Source organism: Neophocaena asiaeorientalis, unplaced genomic scaffold, assembly GCF_003031525.2.
Source record: "Neophocaena asiaeorientalis asiaeorientalis breed wild unplaced genomic scaffold, Neophocaena_asiaeorientalis_V1.1 scaffold479, whole genome shotgun sequence".
Lineage (NCBI taxonomy): Eukaryota > Metazoa > Chordata > Mammalia > Artiodactyla > Phocoenidae > Neophocaena > Neophocaena asiaeorientalis.
In genome coordinates this window covers 4,740,635-4,759,603 of record NW_020173774.1, presented here as the reverse complement: position 1 = coordinate 4,759,603, position 18,969 = coordinate 4,740,635, and the positions used below count along the sequence as shown (strand labels likewise).

The window sequence follows — 18,969 nt, the reverse complement described above, 5'->3', positions numbered from 1 at the left end:
GAACAGTACCAAAATGACAGCAGCATTAATCACTTTCAAAAATGGCTATAGCATTTTTGAAATGTGGACATCAATATAGCAGTTCTTAAAGTGTGTTATGCAATCCCTAGGAGTCCTTGAGACACTTTCAGAGGGTCTGCAATGTTAAAATTATTTCCATAATAATATTAGGACACTACATGATTCATCTTTTCCACTGTGTTGATACTTGCATTGAAGGCACAAAGTTGGGTTGAGTCTGCTGGTGCCTTAGCTGAATCAAGGCAGGAGCACTGAACTGTACATGTAGGCATTGTACTCTTCACCATGACTTGCAGTAAAAACAAAAACAAAATGCCAGTTGCACTTCAGAATGTCCTTGATGAAGCAGGAAACACCATTAATTTTGTTAAATTTTGAATATTGAGGACACTTTAAAAAACACTGTGTGTGACAAAATAAGAAGTATGTGAAAAGCACTCCTGTTGTAATAACAGTTGTCCTCAGGAAACGCATTTGTACAATGTCTTTTTTGTTGTTTTTAAAAAATTTTTTTTATTGGAGCATAGTTGATTTACATGCGCAATGTTTAAATAGTGGAAGTAGTCACTCTTTTGGTGGAATACCTTTTTTTGTAAACCACTTACACCATTTTTTAGTGTACAATTCAGCAGCATTAAGTACATCCACACGTTGTATAATCATCACATCTATCCATGTCCAGAATTTTTTATCATTCCAAACAGAAATGTTAGCAGTAACTACCTAGTCTCTCTCAACCCAGCCTCCTGGTAACCTCATTTCTAACTTTCTGTCTCTATGAATTTGCCTAGATACCTCATATAAGTATAATCATACAATATTTGTCTCTTTGTGTCTGATTTATTTCACTTAGCACAATGCTTTTAAGGTTCAGCCATGTTGTAACATGTATCAGAACTTCATTTCTTTTTATAGCTGGATAATATTCCATTGTATGTATACATCACATATTGCTTGTCCATTCATCTACTGAGGGACACCTGGGTTGTTCCTACCTTTTGGCTATCATAAAATGCTGCTATGAACACGGGTGTACAAATATCTGTTCAAGTCCCTACTTTTGATTCTTTGGGGGTAAATACCTAGAAGAATCGCTGGATCATATGGTAATCCCAGTTTCAACTTTTTGAGGAACCACTAAACTTTTTAAACAGTGGTTGCACTATTTTACATCTCCACTAGCAAAGGATGAGGGTTCCAATGTCTCTTTGCCAACTTTTGTCAGTTTCCCTTTTTTCATAAGACATTCTAATGGGTGTGAAGTGGTATCTCTTTGATTTGCATTTCCCTAATGACATTGAGCTTCGTTTCATGCACTTACTGGCCAACTGTATAACTTCTTGGGAGAAGTGTCTATTCAAATTTTCTGCTTGCTTTTGAATTGGGTTTGTGTGTGTGTGTGTTTTTCTGTTGAGTTGTTAGAGTTCTTTACATACTCTGGATTTAAATCCCTTACCAAATATATGTTTTGCAAAAATTTTTTCCCAATTTGTGGGTTGTCTTTTCACTCTCTTGTTAGTGTTCTTTGATGGATAAAGTTTTAAATTTTGATGAAGTTCAACTGATCAATTTTTTCTTTTATTGTCTAAGCTTTTGGTGTCATAACTCAAGAAATCATTGCCCAATCCAAGATCATGAAGATTTTCTAAGAGTTTTTATTTAGCTCTTAAATTTAGGTCTTTGATCACTTAAACTTAATTTTTGTATATAAGGTAAAAGTCCAACTTCATCCTTTTGATTGTGGTTATCCAGTTTTCCCAGCACAATTTGTTGAAAAGACTTGGCATCCCTGTTGAAAATTAATTGACCATACGTGTGAAGGTGTATTTCTGGGCTATTTTATTCCATTGGTCTATATGTCTGTCCTTATGCCAGTACCACACCATCTTGATTACTGTAGCTTTGTAGTAAAGCCTTGAAATCAGGAAGTGTGAGTCTTCCAATTCTGTCGTTTTGCTAAATTGTTTTGTTTTTTTTGAGGTCCCTTGAGATTTTTTTGGGGGGGCTGCATTGGGTCTTTGTTGCTGCGTGCAGCCTTTCTCTAGTTGCGGCAAGTGGGGGCTACTCTTCGTTGCAGTGCATGGGCTTCTCATTGTGGTGGCTTCTCTTGTTGTGGAGCACAGGCTCTAGGCGTGCGGGCTTCAGTAGTTGCGGCACGTGGGCTTAGTTGCTCCATAGCATGTGGGATATTCCTGGACCAGGGATTGAACCCATGTCCCCTGCATTGGCAGGCAGATTCTTAACCATTGTGCTATCAGGGAAGTCCTACTGAGATTCTTAATGAATTTTAAGATTAGCCTGTCAATTTCTACCAAAAGGGCAGCTAGAATTCTAATAGGAATTGCACTGGACCTATAGATCAATGTGGAGAGTACTGCCATCTTAACAATACTAAATCTTCCCAATCTATGACATGGAATATCTTTCCATTTATTTGGTTCTTTTTTAACTTCTTTCAGCAGCATTTTATTGTTTTCAGTGTACAAGTCTTTAGCCTCTTTGGTTAAATTTATTCCTAAATATTTTATTCTCTTTGATGCTATTATAAATGGAATTGTTTTCTTAATTTCATTTTTGGATTGTTTACTGCTAGTGTGTAGAAAGAATACAATTGAGTTTTGTAAAGTTTTGCATTTGATCTTGTATCCTGCAACTTTGCAGAACTCAACTATTGGTTCTAGTAGTGGTGGTTTTTTTAGTGGATTCCTTAGGATTTTCTACAAACAAGATCATGTCATATACAAATAGAGACAGTTTTACTTCTTCCTTTTCCTTGTGGGTGCTTTTTACTTCTTTTTCTTGCCTAATCGCTCTGGCTAGAACCTCATATGTTGAATAGAACCTATGTTGAATAGAAGTGGTGAGAGCAGACACCCTTGTCTTATTTCTGATGTTAGGTGGAAAGCTTTCAGTCTTTCACCATTGAGTATAATGTTAGCTGTGGGATTTTCATACATGGCATGGAACACCATTTCTACTTAAAAGAATGACTAATAGACAAAGTATGGTTACTCAGACTCGAATATTTGGCAGACAGTTTCTCCAAAATAAACAAAGTGACCTGTCACCTCAAGGAAAACAACTGATAGTTCTTGTTGTCAATGATAAAACTCAAGCTTTTAAGCAAAAATTAGAATTAAAAAAAAAAAGCCTATCCTCCACTATGAGCTTAACAGTTTCCAAATAAAACTTTTCTAATGATATTTAATTAATGAATGTGATTGTAGAATGATGTGTCAACACTTGAAAATCTACATAACCTAGTGAACCAATATTTTCCAAGTGACCAAGGTATGATGCTACAAAATCGTGCATGGGTAAAAGATTCATTCCAGATGCAAGACAGACCAATGAATGTTAATGTAACAAGGTATAAAATGTTCACTGAGGCAGTTTAAGAGATTTGCAAAAATGTAAAACTACTTATTTTTTTTAATATTTTCCAGGGAGTTCCCTAGTGGCCTAGTGGTTAGGATTCCAGGCTTTCATTGCCGTGGCCCAGGTTCAACCCCTCCTCGGGCAGCTAAGATCCTGCAAGCCGTGCGGCGTGGCCAAAAGGAAAAAAAAAAAGAATTGAAAAAAATTTTTTTCCATTAAAATGTCTTCACGTTTAAAAAAATGTTTTTATGTCAACATGTAATGGGCTTGTTACTGTTATTATTAAATGTTAATAGTTATTTTAAATATTTTTCAATTTCTCGGTTTTAATATTGAATATAGTAAATATTGATAGATATAACCCACATACATGAAAGTTCTTTGAGGTCCTCAGTGATTTACAGAGTGTAAAGGGGTCCTGAAACCAAAAAGCTTGAGGAGAAAACTGTATTAATTAACAAAAGCTCTACACAGCAAAGTAGATATTTGGTTTAAAGCAAACAAACAGTACTTTAGGCACTCATTCAGCCAACACCTACATTAGAATTTCTTAAGATCTTATTATCACATATTAACAAACCATAGTAACTTATGATTGACTGGTCTGCAAGCACTGTCATATTAGAGTTGTACAGGATGGTTTTGAGAACTAAATGTGACTTCTTCACCGTCATGAAACTTCACCTTCTCCATTTTAGCCCAGTTTTCTAGCCTCTTAAGCTGGGAACTTAGGGCTTTGTCTGACTAGGTTCACTGAACTCAACTGAATCTACCAATCATGTTACTACAAGAAATGGGAAGTTTTCCAGGATTGTCCTTGTGAATCCAAGCTGTCACCTAAGAGGTATCACATCTTTTTCTTTGTTTAAAAAATAATTTCGTTGATTATATATTAATTATAGAAAATTTAGGAAATACATAAACAGAAAGAAAATTTAAATTACCTCTAATTCCAGTACCTAGAAATAAGTACTGTTGATATTTTGGTATCATTCCTTCCAGGTTTTTTCTATATTTCTTACTTTTTACAAAAATGAGATCTTATTAGTTATACATACAATTCTGTGGTCTCTTTTCTTCTCCTTTATAGAAATATTATAGTCATCATGCTGTACATTATATCCCCAGGACTTACTCATCTTATAACTGGAAATTTGTACCTTTTGACACCTTCACCTATTTAATACATTGTTTGCCTATCATTAATCTTCATAGACAAAAAATTTTTAGTGTCTACATTGTACACAATATCTTCTCTTGTTTATGTAATTCATCTTACGTTGGACATTTAGGTTGTTTCTAGGTTTTGCCTTTCATATACAGCATCTAAATGAATGGCTTTGTAATTGTATTTTAACCCAAATCCCTTTTCTGTTCTTTCTGATAAACTTCTAAAAGTGGAACTATTGAGCAAAATTCTAAATCTTTCTATATAAATCACCCTCCAGACAGAAAGGCTAAACCAGTTTCATTCTACCACAACCAGGTATGAGAGTACTCACATTCCTATACCCTCCTTTTAAACACTAATTATAAGTAGATTTTTCCTTTTGTTGTGTTTGATTTTTCCCTTTTTTTTGCCAATCTTTCAGGTCAAAAGAAAATTATTTTATGACTAACAAATTGGACTGTTCTTTACTATTCATATTTGGTCTTTTATGCTTCTTCTTTCATGGATTATTTATTTCCTTTGCTAATTTTCTATTTAGACAGAATTTGGAGGGGGGGAAGGGAGGATACTTATTTATTTTTCTTTCCTTTTTTTTAAATTGAAGTGTAGTTGATTTACAAAGTTGTGTTAATTTCTGCTGTACAGCAAAGAGATTCAGTTATACATATACATACATTCTTTTTAATATTCTTTTCCATTATGGTTTATCACAGGATATTGAATATAGTTCCCTGTGTTATACAGTAGGACCTTGCTGTTTATCCATTCTACATATACTAGTTTGCATCTGCTAACCTCAAACTCCCACTCCATCCTTCCTCCACTCCCCTTCCCTTTGGCAACCACAGGTATGTTCTTTAAGTCTGTGAGTCTGTTTCTGTTTTGTAAATAAGTTCATTTGTATCATTTTTTTTTAGATTCTGCATATCAGTGATATTATATGATATTTGTCTTTCTCTTACTTACTTCACTTAGTATGATAATCTCTAGGTCCATCCACGTTGCTGCAAATGGCATTATTTCATTCTTTTTTTATGGCTGAGTACTGTTCAATTGTACATATATACACACACACACACCACATCTTCTTTATCCATTCATCTGTCAGTGGACATTTAGGTTGTTTCCATGTCTTGGCTTTTGTGAATAGTGCTGCTATGAACATAGGAGTGCATGTATCTTTTTGAATTACAGTTTTGTCCAGATATATGCCCAGAAGTCTGATTGCTATTATCATATGGCAACTCTATTTTTAGTTTTTTGAGGAACCTCCATACTGTTTTCCATAGTGGCTGCACCAAGTTACATTTCCACCAACAGTACAGGAGGAAAAAAAAACAGTACAGGAGGGTTCCCCTTTTAGAGAGAATTTTTTGTTTTTGTTTTATTATTCCTTGCCTCCTACTTTAATCTATTCTCTCCTTTCTTCCTTTGTTGTGCCTCCTTTTAAATCTGCTTTGCTGACTTCTCTCCCCCGCCAGATGATTTTTGCCCACTCTCATGGCTTTAAATACTATTCTTGAACATCACCAAATTTCTATCTCTATTCCAGACCTCTCCTTCTGAAGTCCAAACTCTAATATAGCCAACCAATTGCCTGCTTGACATATCACCTTAGATGGCTCATGAGAATATCTCAAACTTAAAGTTGTCCAAAATGGAACTCTTAATTCCCCCTCTCTCAATGTACTTCTCCCCACATTTGTACTCTGAATTCCCCATTTTAGTAACTGCCGCCACCAATTGACAGAGTTAATGACCACAAACCTACATCCTTGATTCTCCCCTGTCATCTTTTCTCACCCTTCTCTTGTCCAATCCACCAGCAATTCTTATTGAGTCTAGCTCCAGTCCACCTCTTATTGGTCCATTTTTCTTCCTTTCAACTTTTTTATCCTTAGTCTATACTATCTCATCTCTTACCTGGTATACAGCAGTAACCTTTTAACCTATCTCTCTACTTCCATCATTTCTACTTCCACAAGCCTAATCCATTTCCCACACAACAGCCAATACTATCACTGTAGAAGAAAACTCAGATCATGACTTTCCCCTGTTTTATACCTTTCCATGGCTTCCCATTACACCATCTATACACTGGCTCAAACCAGAAACCTATCCAATCCATTAGCAAATCATGTTATGCTAGCTTTAAAACACAGCAAGTTCTGTCCATTTCTTTCCATCTCTACTACCACCACTTTGTTTCAAGCCATCATCATCTCTCTCCTGAACCAAAAAGACAGGAGCTTGGTGCTGCCGCTTTCCCAGTTGTAAGAAAGGCATTCCTGGGCTTCCCTGGTGGCGCAGTGGTTGGGAGTCCGCCTGCCAAGGCAGGGGACACGGGCTCGTGCCCGGATCCGGGAAGATCCCACATGCCGCGGAGCGGCTGGGCCCGTGAGCCATGGCCGCTGAGCCTGCGCGTCCGGAGCCTGTGCTCCGCGACGGGAGGCCACAGCTGTGAGAGGCCCGCGTACCGGAAATAAAAAAAAAATAGAAAGGCATTCCTAATGTAAGTGGGAATCTTTTCTCACCAAGCCCAAACTCCTCAACAAAAAGTTCTAAGCCACCATTATCTACCAAGAGGATCTGGCACACTTGTTGAAACCTATTTTCAGGGTGCTAGGGAAAAACTATATCAGTACAAATACTGCTGTTAGCTTGTGAATCACCACTCTTCCACTGGAGGATAATCTGGAAACCAAAAGAATACTAGTTCAGTGGTTATAGCTTGGAAACTAATGGAAAACGAGAGAACATAAGGTTATAAGCATCATGAGAGCTGTTTACTGCTCCATCACTGTTCTTAGAGCAGTGCCTACCACAGAGAAAATACTCACTACTCTTTTTTCTTTAATGAATGGTTAGCACATAAGCTTTTAGTTATTTCTGAATTATTCCTGGCTGAATACAACAAAACCAAATTTTGACAATTTCAGTTTATAACTACCTCTAAAAAGACAACATAATTACAACAGAAAAGTTTAATCTTACTTCCAAAATGGATACAATAAGACAATGACAATTTAAAATTAACTGCACTGTATAATCCCATTCAGCTTCTACTATAACATCCTGCGCTCTAACGAAAACAGGCGCAAAAACGAGAGTTAAAGATAAAAGGCAAGAAAGCAGCTTACGGTTTTGCTGAATTAACTTTTTATAAAGTCTAAGAAGAATGAGGGCAAATATCTTTAGAGAAGTTAATTTACCTAATATCCTCTCTAAAACAAGAACAGGAAGCAACTATATTATATACTGATAGGTACACTTATGTACACTCTTCTAGAGAATATTTAAGGGATTAGCTCCTCAACATCCAGTCTGGCAACAAATTCCCTCATGTACATGGCTTTGGGGAAACAGATATGTTCCCCAAGCTATAGCAGGTTTGTTTAGAGATGACACCTTGCCCTCGCTGGACTAATCACAGCACTTAGCTTTTCTTTCCAGAGTTGACTGGTCCAGAGATAATCAATTGATCTATACCAAGCCTAAGTCAAAACTGGAACCAAGAGGTAGATGCTCTGCTACCGTAAGAAACCTGTAAGATGTAAATCTTGGGTGTAGCAGAGGCCAGATTTCCCCACAATTCAGACATTAATCTGCATTGAGAGAATGCAGTGTCCTGGTAGCATTTTCAACCATGGTTTCAGTTATTCCTGAGGCTTGCCTGCATTCTTGCCCTTAGTGCAACTCAAAATATTCACTTCTTCTAGAATATTACCAGTCTACAAATTTTCTCTCTCCCAAGAAGAAAAAGCAGGAACAAAGCATAAAAGGTCTATAACATTCTTTTGTGATAAAAAACAAAAACATTGAGCAAAAAAATAGAAACTTTCTCAACCTGATAAGGGCATCTATGAAAATCCCACAGCTAACATCATACTCAATGGTGAAAGACTGAAAGCTTTCCTCCTAACATCAGGAACAAGACAAGGATGTCTGCTCTCACTACTTCTATTCAACATAGGTTCTATTCAACATATGAGGTTCCAGCCAGAGCGATTAGGCAAGAAAAAAAGCAACCACAAAGGAAAGGAAGAGGGCTTCCCTGGTGGCGCAGTGGTTGAGAGTCCGCCTGCTGATGCAGGGGACCCGGGTTCGTGCCCCGGTGCGGGAAGATCCCACATGCCGCAGTTGCGGCTGGGCCCGTGAGCCATGGCCGCTGGCGTCCGGAGCCTGTGCTCCACAGCGGGAGGGACCACAGCAGTGAGAGCCCCGCGGACCGAAAAAAAAAAAAAAAAAAAAAAAAAAAAGGAAGAAGTAAAACTATCATCATTTGCATACAAATAGAGATCATGCAAACATGATCTTATTTACATAATATTCTAGGTAATCCACTAAAAAAACGACTACGACTAGAACCAATAGATGAGTTCTGCAAAGCTGCAGGATACAAGGTCAAATACAAAACTTCACAAAATTCAACTGTATTCTTCCCACACACCAGCAATGAACAATCCAAAAATGAAATTAAGAAAACAGTTCCATTTATAATAGCATCAGAAAGAATAAAAATATTTAGGAATAAATTTAACCAAAGAGGCAAAAGACTTATACACTGAAAACAATAAAATGCTGCTGAAAGAAATTAAAGAAGACCCAAATAAATGGAAAGACATTCCATGTTCACAGACTGGGAAGACTTAGTATCGTTAAGATGGCCGTACTCCCCACATTGATCTAGAGGTCCACTGCAACTCTTATTAGAATTCCAGATGCCCTTTTGGTAGTAATTTTCAGGCTAATCCTAAAATTCATTAAGAATCTCAAGAGGGGGGCTTCCCTGGTGGCGCAGTGGTTGAGAGTCCGCCTGCCGATGCAGGCGACACGGGTTCGTGTCCCGGTCCGGGAGGATCCCGCGTGCCGCGGAGCGGCTGGGCCCGTGAGCCATGGCCGCTGAGCCCGCGCGTCCGGAAACTGTGCTCCGCAGCGGGAGAGGCCGCAACAGTGAGGGGCCCGCGTATCGCAAAAAAGGAAAAAAAAAAAAAAAAAAAAAATGAGCAGAGGATTCAAACAGACATTTCTCCAGAGAACATATACAAATGGGCAATAAACATGTAAAAAGACTGCTCATTATGTTACTCATTAGGGAAATGAAAATCAAAACCACAAAGAGATATCTACTTCATACCCAGTAAGATGTCTATAACCAAAATAATAATAATAAGTATTGGTGAGAAGTCGGAACCCCCATACATTGCTCGGGGAATGTAAAATGGTGCAGCTGCAGTGGAAACAGTTTGGTGGTTCCTCAAAGTGTTAACCATAGAATTACCATATGACTCAGTAATTCCAGTCCTAGGTATATACCCAATAGAACTGAAAACATAGAGCTTCACAAAAAATTGTACATAAATGTTCATAGCAGCATTATTAATAATAGTCAAAAGTGGAAACAACCCAAATGTCCATAATCAAAATGTCAATACAATAAAATATTATTTAGCCATAAAAAAGAAAGTAGTACTATTCTATGCTACAACATGGATGAACGTGAAAACATGCTACGTGAAAGAAGCCAGACAAAAAAGGCCACATGTTATATGATTCCACTTAAATGAAATGTCTAGAACAGGCAAATCCGCAGAGACGGAAAGTAAATATTAGTGATCACCAAAGGCTGGAGGGAAGCAGGAGTGGGTAAAGGGGAGTGACTGCTAATGAACATGGGGTTTCTTTTTGGGGTGACAGAAATGTTCTAGAATTATATAGTAGTGATGGTTGCACAACTTTGTGAACACACTAAAAACCACTAAATTATACACTTTACAAGGTAAATTTTATAGTATATGAATTATATCTCAATTTTTTTAACTGAATACAAAAAAAGCCTCCTAACAACCAAAATACAGATCGCAAAGATGGTACAGTAAAGCCATATATTCTCCTTTACTGGAAAAAAAAAATGTATTCTCACCTCAAATTTATTTATTCTCACTTTATATATAATTTGTACAAACCTGGTTGTACGGTCAAAGCCTATAGTGGATTAAAAGCTTCATATTAGGGGAAATGAAATTGATACGGACAGACATACTGACAGTAAGGTTTTGTTAAAAAGGTAAAAGAACTTACAAGCATTGTGTGAAGCCATTTAGGAAGGGCAAATTGGTCTACGCATTTCATTAGGTTCTGGCAGTACCAATGATTAACAGCCTGATACAACAATCTATACTTATAGTAATGAAGATGATTAATATAATAAGAGCTAACCCACTTATCACTTGCAATGTGCCAATCACTGTTGTAAGTACCGAACATTTAGCTACTTATTAAACTCCCAACGATCCTACAAGGAAAGTAATACTATTATCTCATTTTACAGATGAAGAAACCGAAGAATCACACAGCTAAGTTAAGTGGAAAAGTTAAGATTCAAACTAAGGCAGTTGGCTTCAGAGTCCCTCCTCTTCTTAACCAGTAGACTATTCTGCCTCTCAGTGACGAACTGTGTCATTAAAAAAAAAAAGTCAAACAATGTTCAGTGTGCCTAAGAAGATTGAAAAATCTACAATTTTTATTCCACTATTTAAAAAAAAAAAAAAAAACCTGTTCTATGGCAGCCTGTTATCTATAGGAGAAAGTCTTAAGGTCAAAAAACAGCTCTTTACAATCTGACTCCAACCCATATTTCCAGCTTATCTATCTCCCCTAATTCTAGCCAAACCAGACCGCTCACGTTCCTTAAACAAACAGAGCCTGCATTTTCATGCCACTGTGTTAAAAGCCTTTTCTTCACTTCTCTGCCTAGAAAATTCCTACTTACCCTTCAAAATCTAGCTCAAATAACACTTCCTCTGTGCCACCTTCCCCGATGCCACTAGGTAAAACTCTGTTCGTACAGCATTTTGTACATATCTCTATTAAAGTATTTATCACGTGACATCAGAATTGAATACTTAACTCTCCTTTTCACCGCCTAGAATTAGAACCTAGTACACTGTGGATAATAAATAAAATTTTTAAGTTTTGGTACGTAATAAAGTCCAAAATTATTTTTTTAATTCAGCAATACAAAATGACAAAAGTCATGAAATTTAAATAATTTAAATGGACAAAGTTCATTTTCACATAAATGAGATGTTACAAAGGTTCCTACAGATTGAATTCAGTTACCAGAAACCTTTTTAAGAAGAAAATACTAATACTCTGGACCAAACCTGAGTAATCTGTCCCAGTAAAGGTAACATGAATAACGATGTGGGTAAAATTTTAAGTGAGAGATGAAGGTTCCCAGAATCCAAGCCAACAGAGTCAAACGCTACAAGGATACCATTTAGTAAGTTACTGTTTGGCATGCTAACTGAATGCCCTCAGAAATTACTGTCCCTCCCAATTCAAGTCACTTCTCAAGTATAAGTTACTCCCTAAAAATTATAATAGAATTTACATTTTATTACTTGTTCCAGATGAGTTAATATTTAATTCCAACTAGACAAAACCAAACACAACTATACCATGGATACAATCAACCTGTTTCTCTCCCAGTGCATAATATACGACAACCAAGCCAATAATATATGGGACAGTCAGTATAGTTTTTAGTATTTAATAAGTACAAAAGAATACCTATTGGTCCCTCAAATGTTTATTGAATTAACTGCATTTTGCCAATTCTATTTGAAAAGTATTCTATTCTATCCTATTTGAAAAGTTACTTTACCTATAAAGGAAATGTCATTTCACTTGGCTTTATTAAAAAAACAGTTATCCAAACTACTGGCTAATTTTTTTCCTATTATCCCATACTTATAACCTACCTAATATGCTACCAGCTTGGGCAAAACCCTCTTACTGTTTACTGCCAACCCCAACTTCTTTCTTTCAGACTCTCACCTATCCACAAACTTTCACGATCTTCAGGGCCTCTGAAAGACCTACTGCCTCCAACTCATCTTCATGACTGTAAGTCACTGACTTTTCAGAGGTAAACAAATAATCAGAGCTAGGGATGGATCAATACTCTCCAAGGTAACCTTTTATACAAAACACAGCTTTAAGTCAAATGTCAACTTTGCATTCTATTCCTGTTGACATAAAATTAAAAACAACTCAACTATTTCTATGTGTTACCTATTCGGGCAGTCACAGACCTGAATAAATATTTGTGTAGTATTCTCCATTACCTAGGCTGAGAATTCTCCTCATACATTCTTTCTTTCCCCTCCTTGAAGAGGCTTATGGTCTGCTTAGTTTTCTTCATCAAATTCTCCATGAACACCCTAAAATACTCATTTTCTCCAAGGGTCTCCATCTTCCCCTCATATCTTGACAAGATAGTGCGGAGATGCTGGTAGGTGTCTGGCAGCAGGTCTAAGATATAAGGTGGGCTATTCTTTAGCGCCAGCTTTGGGTTCTGACACAACCGCACCACCTGCAACAAATGGAAAAGAAGGGCTATTACTTGGAGGATCTTAAGGGCAATTTCCTTTTTTAAGTTTAGAAAATTATAAAATATGTGCTCTTTTGCGGAAATACGAAAAATGCACAAGAATATAAGAAATGATCCATAACCCACACACACACCCACAGGCAATCACTTTACATTTTTAGTAGTCTCCCTAGAGGGTGGGTTCTTAAAACCATATCTAACAGTTCAGACAACACATAGAAGACTAAACAATTGGGGTGGGGAAGACATCCACATACATGCCTAAAAAAATGCTAGATGAAGCATGGCGAATTCCTCTGAAATGCATGGCTCACGCCACAGCAGAATAAAGAAAATTTCCAGGGGCAGAAATAAAGAATGTGGCTGCCCTGGGAGGTAAACCTGGTAACGTAGGAGCCTAGAGCTTTAACAACCACTAGGGGACAGGAGCACAGAGGCCTTGGAGCCAGCAAAGAGTTGAACTGAGACACCATTCCTTCCCATATAAATGCAGAACTCTCAGAATTTGCCTGGTTAATTCATTTTACCTTCTTTTACTTTCAACTTTTCTCAGTTCTTAGTTTTAAGTAGGTCTCTTTTAAAGAACATATAGTTAGACTTCTTTAATCCAATGTAACAATCTTTTTTTTTAACTGGTGAGTTTATATTTGTTGTAATGACTAATAATTTGTATTTATTCCTACCATCTTATTTAGTACATTCCATTTATGTGGATTTTTGTGTGTCTGGAAGAGACATAAATTAGTGGGACAGAAAAGTCTAGAAATAGACCCGCACATATATAGACCCTTGACATCACAAAGGAGTGATCTTTCCCAAAACCAGTAGTGGAACAATCCATATAGGAAAAAAAGAAAATCAAACTAAATCCTTACCTTACACTATGCAAAAAACAAAACAAAACAAAAAACCTAGATGGGCTCTAGACCTAAATGCGAAAGGCAAATAAAGTTTTAGAAGATAAGAAAACTATCTTTCATTACTTCATGATGGAGAAAAAATCCTTAAACAGGACCATAAAAAACATTAATAAAGGAAAATATTAATTAAATTCTACTATACTCTAAAAGAACTTCTAAGATACCACAAAAGAGTAAAAACACATGTACAAAATCAGTGAAGATATTTACAATACGTATATATCCAGTATATATAAAGAACATCTACAAATCAGTAAGATAGGGACGGTCTTTTTTTTTTTTTTTTTTTTTGCTACCCCGCGCAGCACACAGGATCTTAGTTCCCCGACCAGGGATCAAACCCATGCCCCCAGCAGTGGAAGCATGGAGTCCTAACCACTGGACCACCAGGGAATCCCCAAAAATAGACAAAAGACTTGAATAAAAACTTGACAAAAGAAGATATCCAAATAACCAATAAACATATGAAATGGTGCTTAATCTCACTGATCATTTTAATTTCATTAAAATGACAATTGTAAGCTCTCAATTAGATACTATCACTACACACACCAAATTGGCAATGCCAACCACTGGCAAGGAGCAAGGACCTTCAAATACTGCTGGTGGGAATCTAAACTAATAAAACCACCCTGGAAGACAGTTCGGCACTGTACGGTCAGGCTAAAGACTTATATGCCCTACAAACCTGCAGATCTCCGCCTGGAAAGGTATACTGGGATACACATACAAAAATGTGTAACAACTAACAACTGCAAACAACCCAGATGTCCATCAACAGTAGAGTGGATAAACTGTAGTATATTTATTAGCAACAATACACTACCATGTGGATGCTCCTCTCAAACAAAGTAGATCTAAAGAAACCAGAAACAAAATATATATATTACAATTACATGTATATGACTACATTACTATTACAAAGATATCCCTCTAAACTATATTGATGCAATATGCATACATAGGTGGTAAAAATATAAGTAACAGAAAGAAAATAATTTTACTTTACTTGTAGCTGATATAACTGTCCATGAATAAAATGAAAGAATTGACAAAACATTAGAAACAAAACAGTTTAATAGGTTGCTGGATTCAAAACTGATATACCAAAATGGCATTCATAAAAATTTTATAAATAATTTTAAAATGTAATTTTAATTGCTGCCATTTTGAATGGCATAAATAAAAATTTAAGGCTCCTAGGAATATATCTAACAAAAAATGTGTAAGACTCTTATGAAGAAAACTACAAAACTTCACTGAAGAACATAAAAACAGAAATTAATGAAGAACTCTATCATGTTTAAGGAGACGTCAGTTCTCCCCCAGATTAATATATAAATGCAGTGCAATTTCTATCAAAATTCCAAAAAGATTTTTCATGGAACTTAACAAGGTGATCCCAAAACCCACATGGAAGAAAAAGAGACCAAAACCAGCCAAGCCTATTTTGAAAAGTCACAAAGTAGGTGGTAGTTACTCAATGAGTTATCAAGACTTTTTAAAATCTTATAATTAAAATAGTGTGATGTTGACCAAAGACAGATAAATGGCCAAATGGAAAAGAAGAGAGCCCAAACAGAGACACGCATGTATGGAAATTCAGCATCGGAAGTGGCATTACAAATCAGTTCAAGAGGAATTCCCTGGAGGTCCAGTGGTTAGGACTAGGTGGTTCCATTGCAGAGGGCACGGGTTCAATCCCTGGTAGAGGAACTAAGATCCCTCATGCCGTTCAGTGTGGCCAAAAAAAGACAAAAGAAAAAAACACACACAAATCAGTTCAAGAGAAAAACTACTGGAAAACTGGTTATCCATACGGGAAAAAAAATTACATCCCTTACGTGTTACATGAAAAGTAAATTTCAGATGAATTAAAGATCTTGTGTGGAGAAAAAACTTTAAAGCTTTTAGAAAAAAATTTGGAAAATATTTGTTGAACTTTATGATGTCAGAGAGGAAGTATTTCTTAAGACACAAAAGCAAATCATAACCATAAACAAAACAAAATGACAACCCACAGAATAGGAGAAAATATTTGCAAACAAAGCGACCGACAAGGGATTAATCTCCAAAATATACAAACAGCTCATACAGCTCAATATCAAAAAAAACAAATGACCCAATTAAAAAATGAGCAGAAGATCTAAACAGACATTTCTCCAAAGACATATAAATGGCCAAAAAGCACATGAAAAGATGCTCAACATCACTATTAGAGAAATGCAAATCAAAACTACAAAGAGGTATCACCTCACACTGGTCAGAATGGCCATGATCAAAAAATCTACAAATAATAAATGCTGGAGAGGGTGTGGAGAAAAAGGAATCTTTCCACACTGTTGGTGGGAATGTAAATTGGTACAACCATTATGGAGAACAGTATGGCGGTTCCTTAAAAAACTAAACACAGAACTACCATATGATCCAGCAGTCCCACTCCTGGGCATATATCTGGAGAAAAACATAATTTGAAAAGATACATGCACCCCAATGCTCACTGCAGCACTATTTACAATAGCCAAGACATGGAAGCAACCTAAATGTCCATTGACAGAGGAGTGGATAAAGAAGATGTGGTACATATATACGATGGAATATTACTCAGCCATAAAAAAAGAACGAAATGATGCCATTTGCAGCAACACGGATGAACCTAGAGATTGTCACACTGAGTGAAGTAAGTCAGACAGAGAAAGACAAATATCATATGATATCACTTTTATGTGGAATCTAAAGGAATGGTACAAATGAACTTATTTACAAAACAGAAATAGAGTCACAGATGTAGAAAACAAACTTATGGTTACCAGTGGGGGAAAGGGGAGAGAGGGATAAATTGGGAGATTGGGATTGACATACACACACTACTATATAAAAAATAGATAACTAACAAGGACCTACTGTGTAGCACAGGGAACTCTACTCAATATTCTATAATGACCCATATGGGAAAAGAATCTAAAAAAGAGTGGATGTATGTATACGTATAACTGATTCACTTTGCTGCACACCTGAAACTAACAACATTGTAAATCAACTATACTCCAATAAAAAAAATTTTTTTAATCATAAATGCAAAGACTGATTAGTTTGACAACACTAACATTTTAGTAATGATAAATCGTAAGAACTACTGAACTACTTTTTCCTTTTTTCCATTTGTTTAAAAAAAAATCAATGCAATTATAATACTGTATTATTTTTTTCAACATCCTTTTTATTTTCTTCTTGGTAAACTGCACTTTCATCAACGAAATATCCTTCTTTAGAAACACATCTTCCCTTAAAGTCCCCTTTAATGTATCTAATATAGCTAAACCAACTTTCCTGGGTTGGTGTTTGCATGGTGTATCTTTTTCCATTCTTCTATCTTCAAACTTTCTGTATTCTTACATTTAATGCATGACTTTGTCATGCAGAATATAGCTGGTTTCCTTTTAATTCTGACAATCTCTGATTTTAACCAATTTGACCTGTTTACACTTCAACTATGAAACTGTTATTATTGTAGGTCAAATACTGGCAATTTCATATGGTTCACTTAATAAGTACTGATCCTATAATAAATAATAAAATAATTTACTATTTGTTTCCTATGTATCTCTCCTGTTTCATCTTCCTTTACCTCCCCTTTCTTGCCCTCTTCCGGTTTAAGCATTTTTTTATTTTCCCAATTTTCTCCCCCAACAGCTTGCCAAATATATATTCTTTTACTACTCTTTAAATGAATACCTTAGTAATTATAAAATGCATCTCTGACTCATTAAATCTTATATAAAGTAGTACTTTTACCACTTCCCAGACAACACAAGGAACTTGGGACACTAACTCCATTTACTCTTTTCAAGTTATGTGCTATTACTATCACACATTTTAATTCCATATATCATATAAAGTCTACAAGTCATTATTATTACTATTACTTCTGTTATTATTTTATACGGCCAATATTCATTCACATTTACCCACACAACCCCCCTTCCCAATGCTCTTCACTGCATCTGAAATCATTTTCCTTCAGCCTAAAGAACATCCTTTAGTATTTATTTCCTTTAGGGTATAGGCTGCTGGCTACAAATTCTCCTCAGTTTTTGTTTATCTCAAAACATCTTATTTTGTAACCACTTTTAAAGGCTATTTTCCCTGGATAAGAATTGGCAGTTATTTTCTGTCATCATTTTATAGCTACAGGCATACCTCGGAGATATAGCAGTTTCGGTACCAAACCTCTGCAATAAAGGGAGTATGGCAATAAAGTAAGAATTGCAATAAAGCAACTCACAAAATTTTTGGTTCCCCAGTGCATATAAAAGTTATGTTTACACTATACTGTAGTCTATTAAGTGTACAAGACATAGTATTATTAAAAAACAATGTACATACCTTAATTTTAAAATGCTTTATTACTAAAAAATGCTAATCATCAAATGACAACACAGGGTTGCCACAAACCTTCGATTTATAAAAAAACGCATTATCTGTTAAGTGCAATAAAATGAGGAATGCCTTCTAGATGCCACTGTCACTGTTGAAAAGCCAGGCTGTTAGTCTCACTGTTGCTCCTTTGAAGATAAAATGTCTTATTCTGTGGTTGCTTTTAAGATTTCTCTTTGCCTCGGGTTTTCAACAGTTTTACTACGATGTGCCTAGGTGTAGTTTACTCTGGATTTTTCCTGGTGTTTATAGAGCTTCTTTAATTTGGAACTTGATAATTTCTGTCAGTTTTGGAAAATTCTCAGCCAATTTCTCATCAAATATTGCTTTTGCCCCATTCTCTTTCCTCTCTCCTTCCGAACTTCAAGTACTTATACATAAGACCTTTACTCAATATTCCATATGCCTCTCATACTCTTTTCTGTATTCTCCATCCTTTTGTCTCTCAATGCTTCAGTCTGGATTTTTTTTTCTGACTTACCTTCTACCTCACTAATTTTTCCTTCAGCTTTATGCTATTAAACCCACCCACTGAGTTAACAATCAGTTCTTGTGTTTTTCAGTTCTAGAATTTCTATTTCATTATTTACCATTTCAGATCTCTGACAAAATTATCTATTTTATCTTTTTTTTTTTTTTTTTTT

At 36.0% G+C, this 18,969-nt stretch overlaps 1 protein-coding gene across 1 annotated transcript in view; it reads right to left on the bottom strand.

The window, feature by feature from the left end:
* The window catches only part of CBL (Cbl proto-oncogene), an 86,275-nt gene that overhangs the window by 53,804 nt on the left and 13,502 nt on the right, over positions 1–18,969 (bottom strand). The window contains exon 2 of the mRNA XM_024751703.1: positions 12,703–13,039. Coding sequence (XP_024607471.1) covers positions 12,703–13,039 — 337 coding nt within the window. The remainder of the gene's footprint in view (positions 1–12,702; positions 13,040–18,969) is intronic.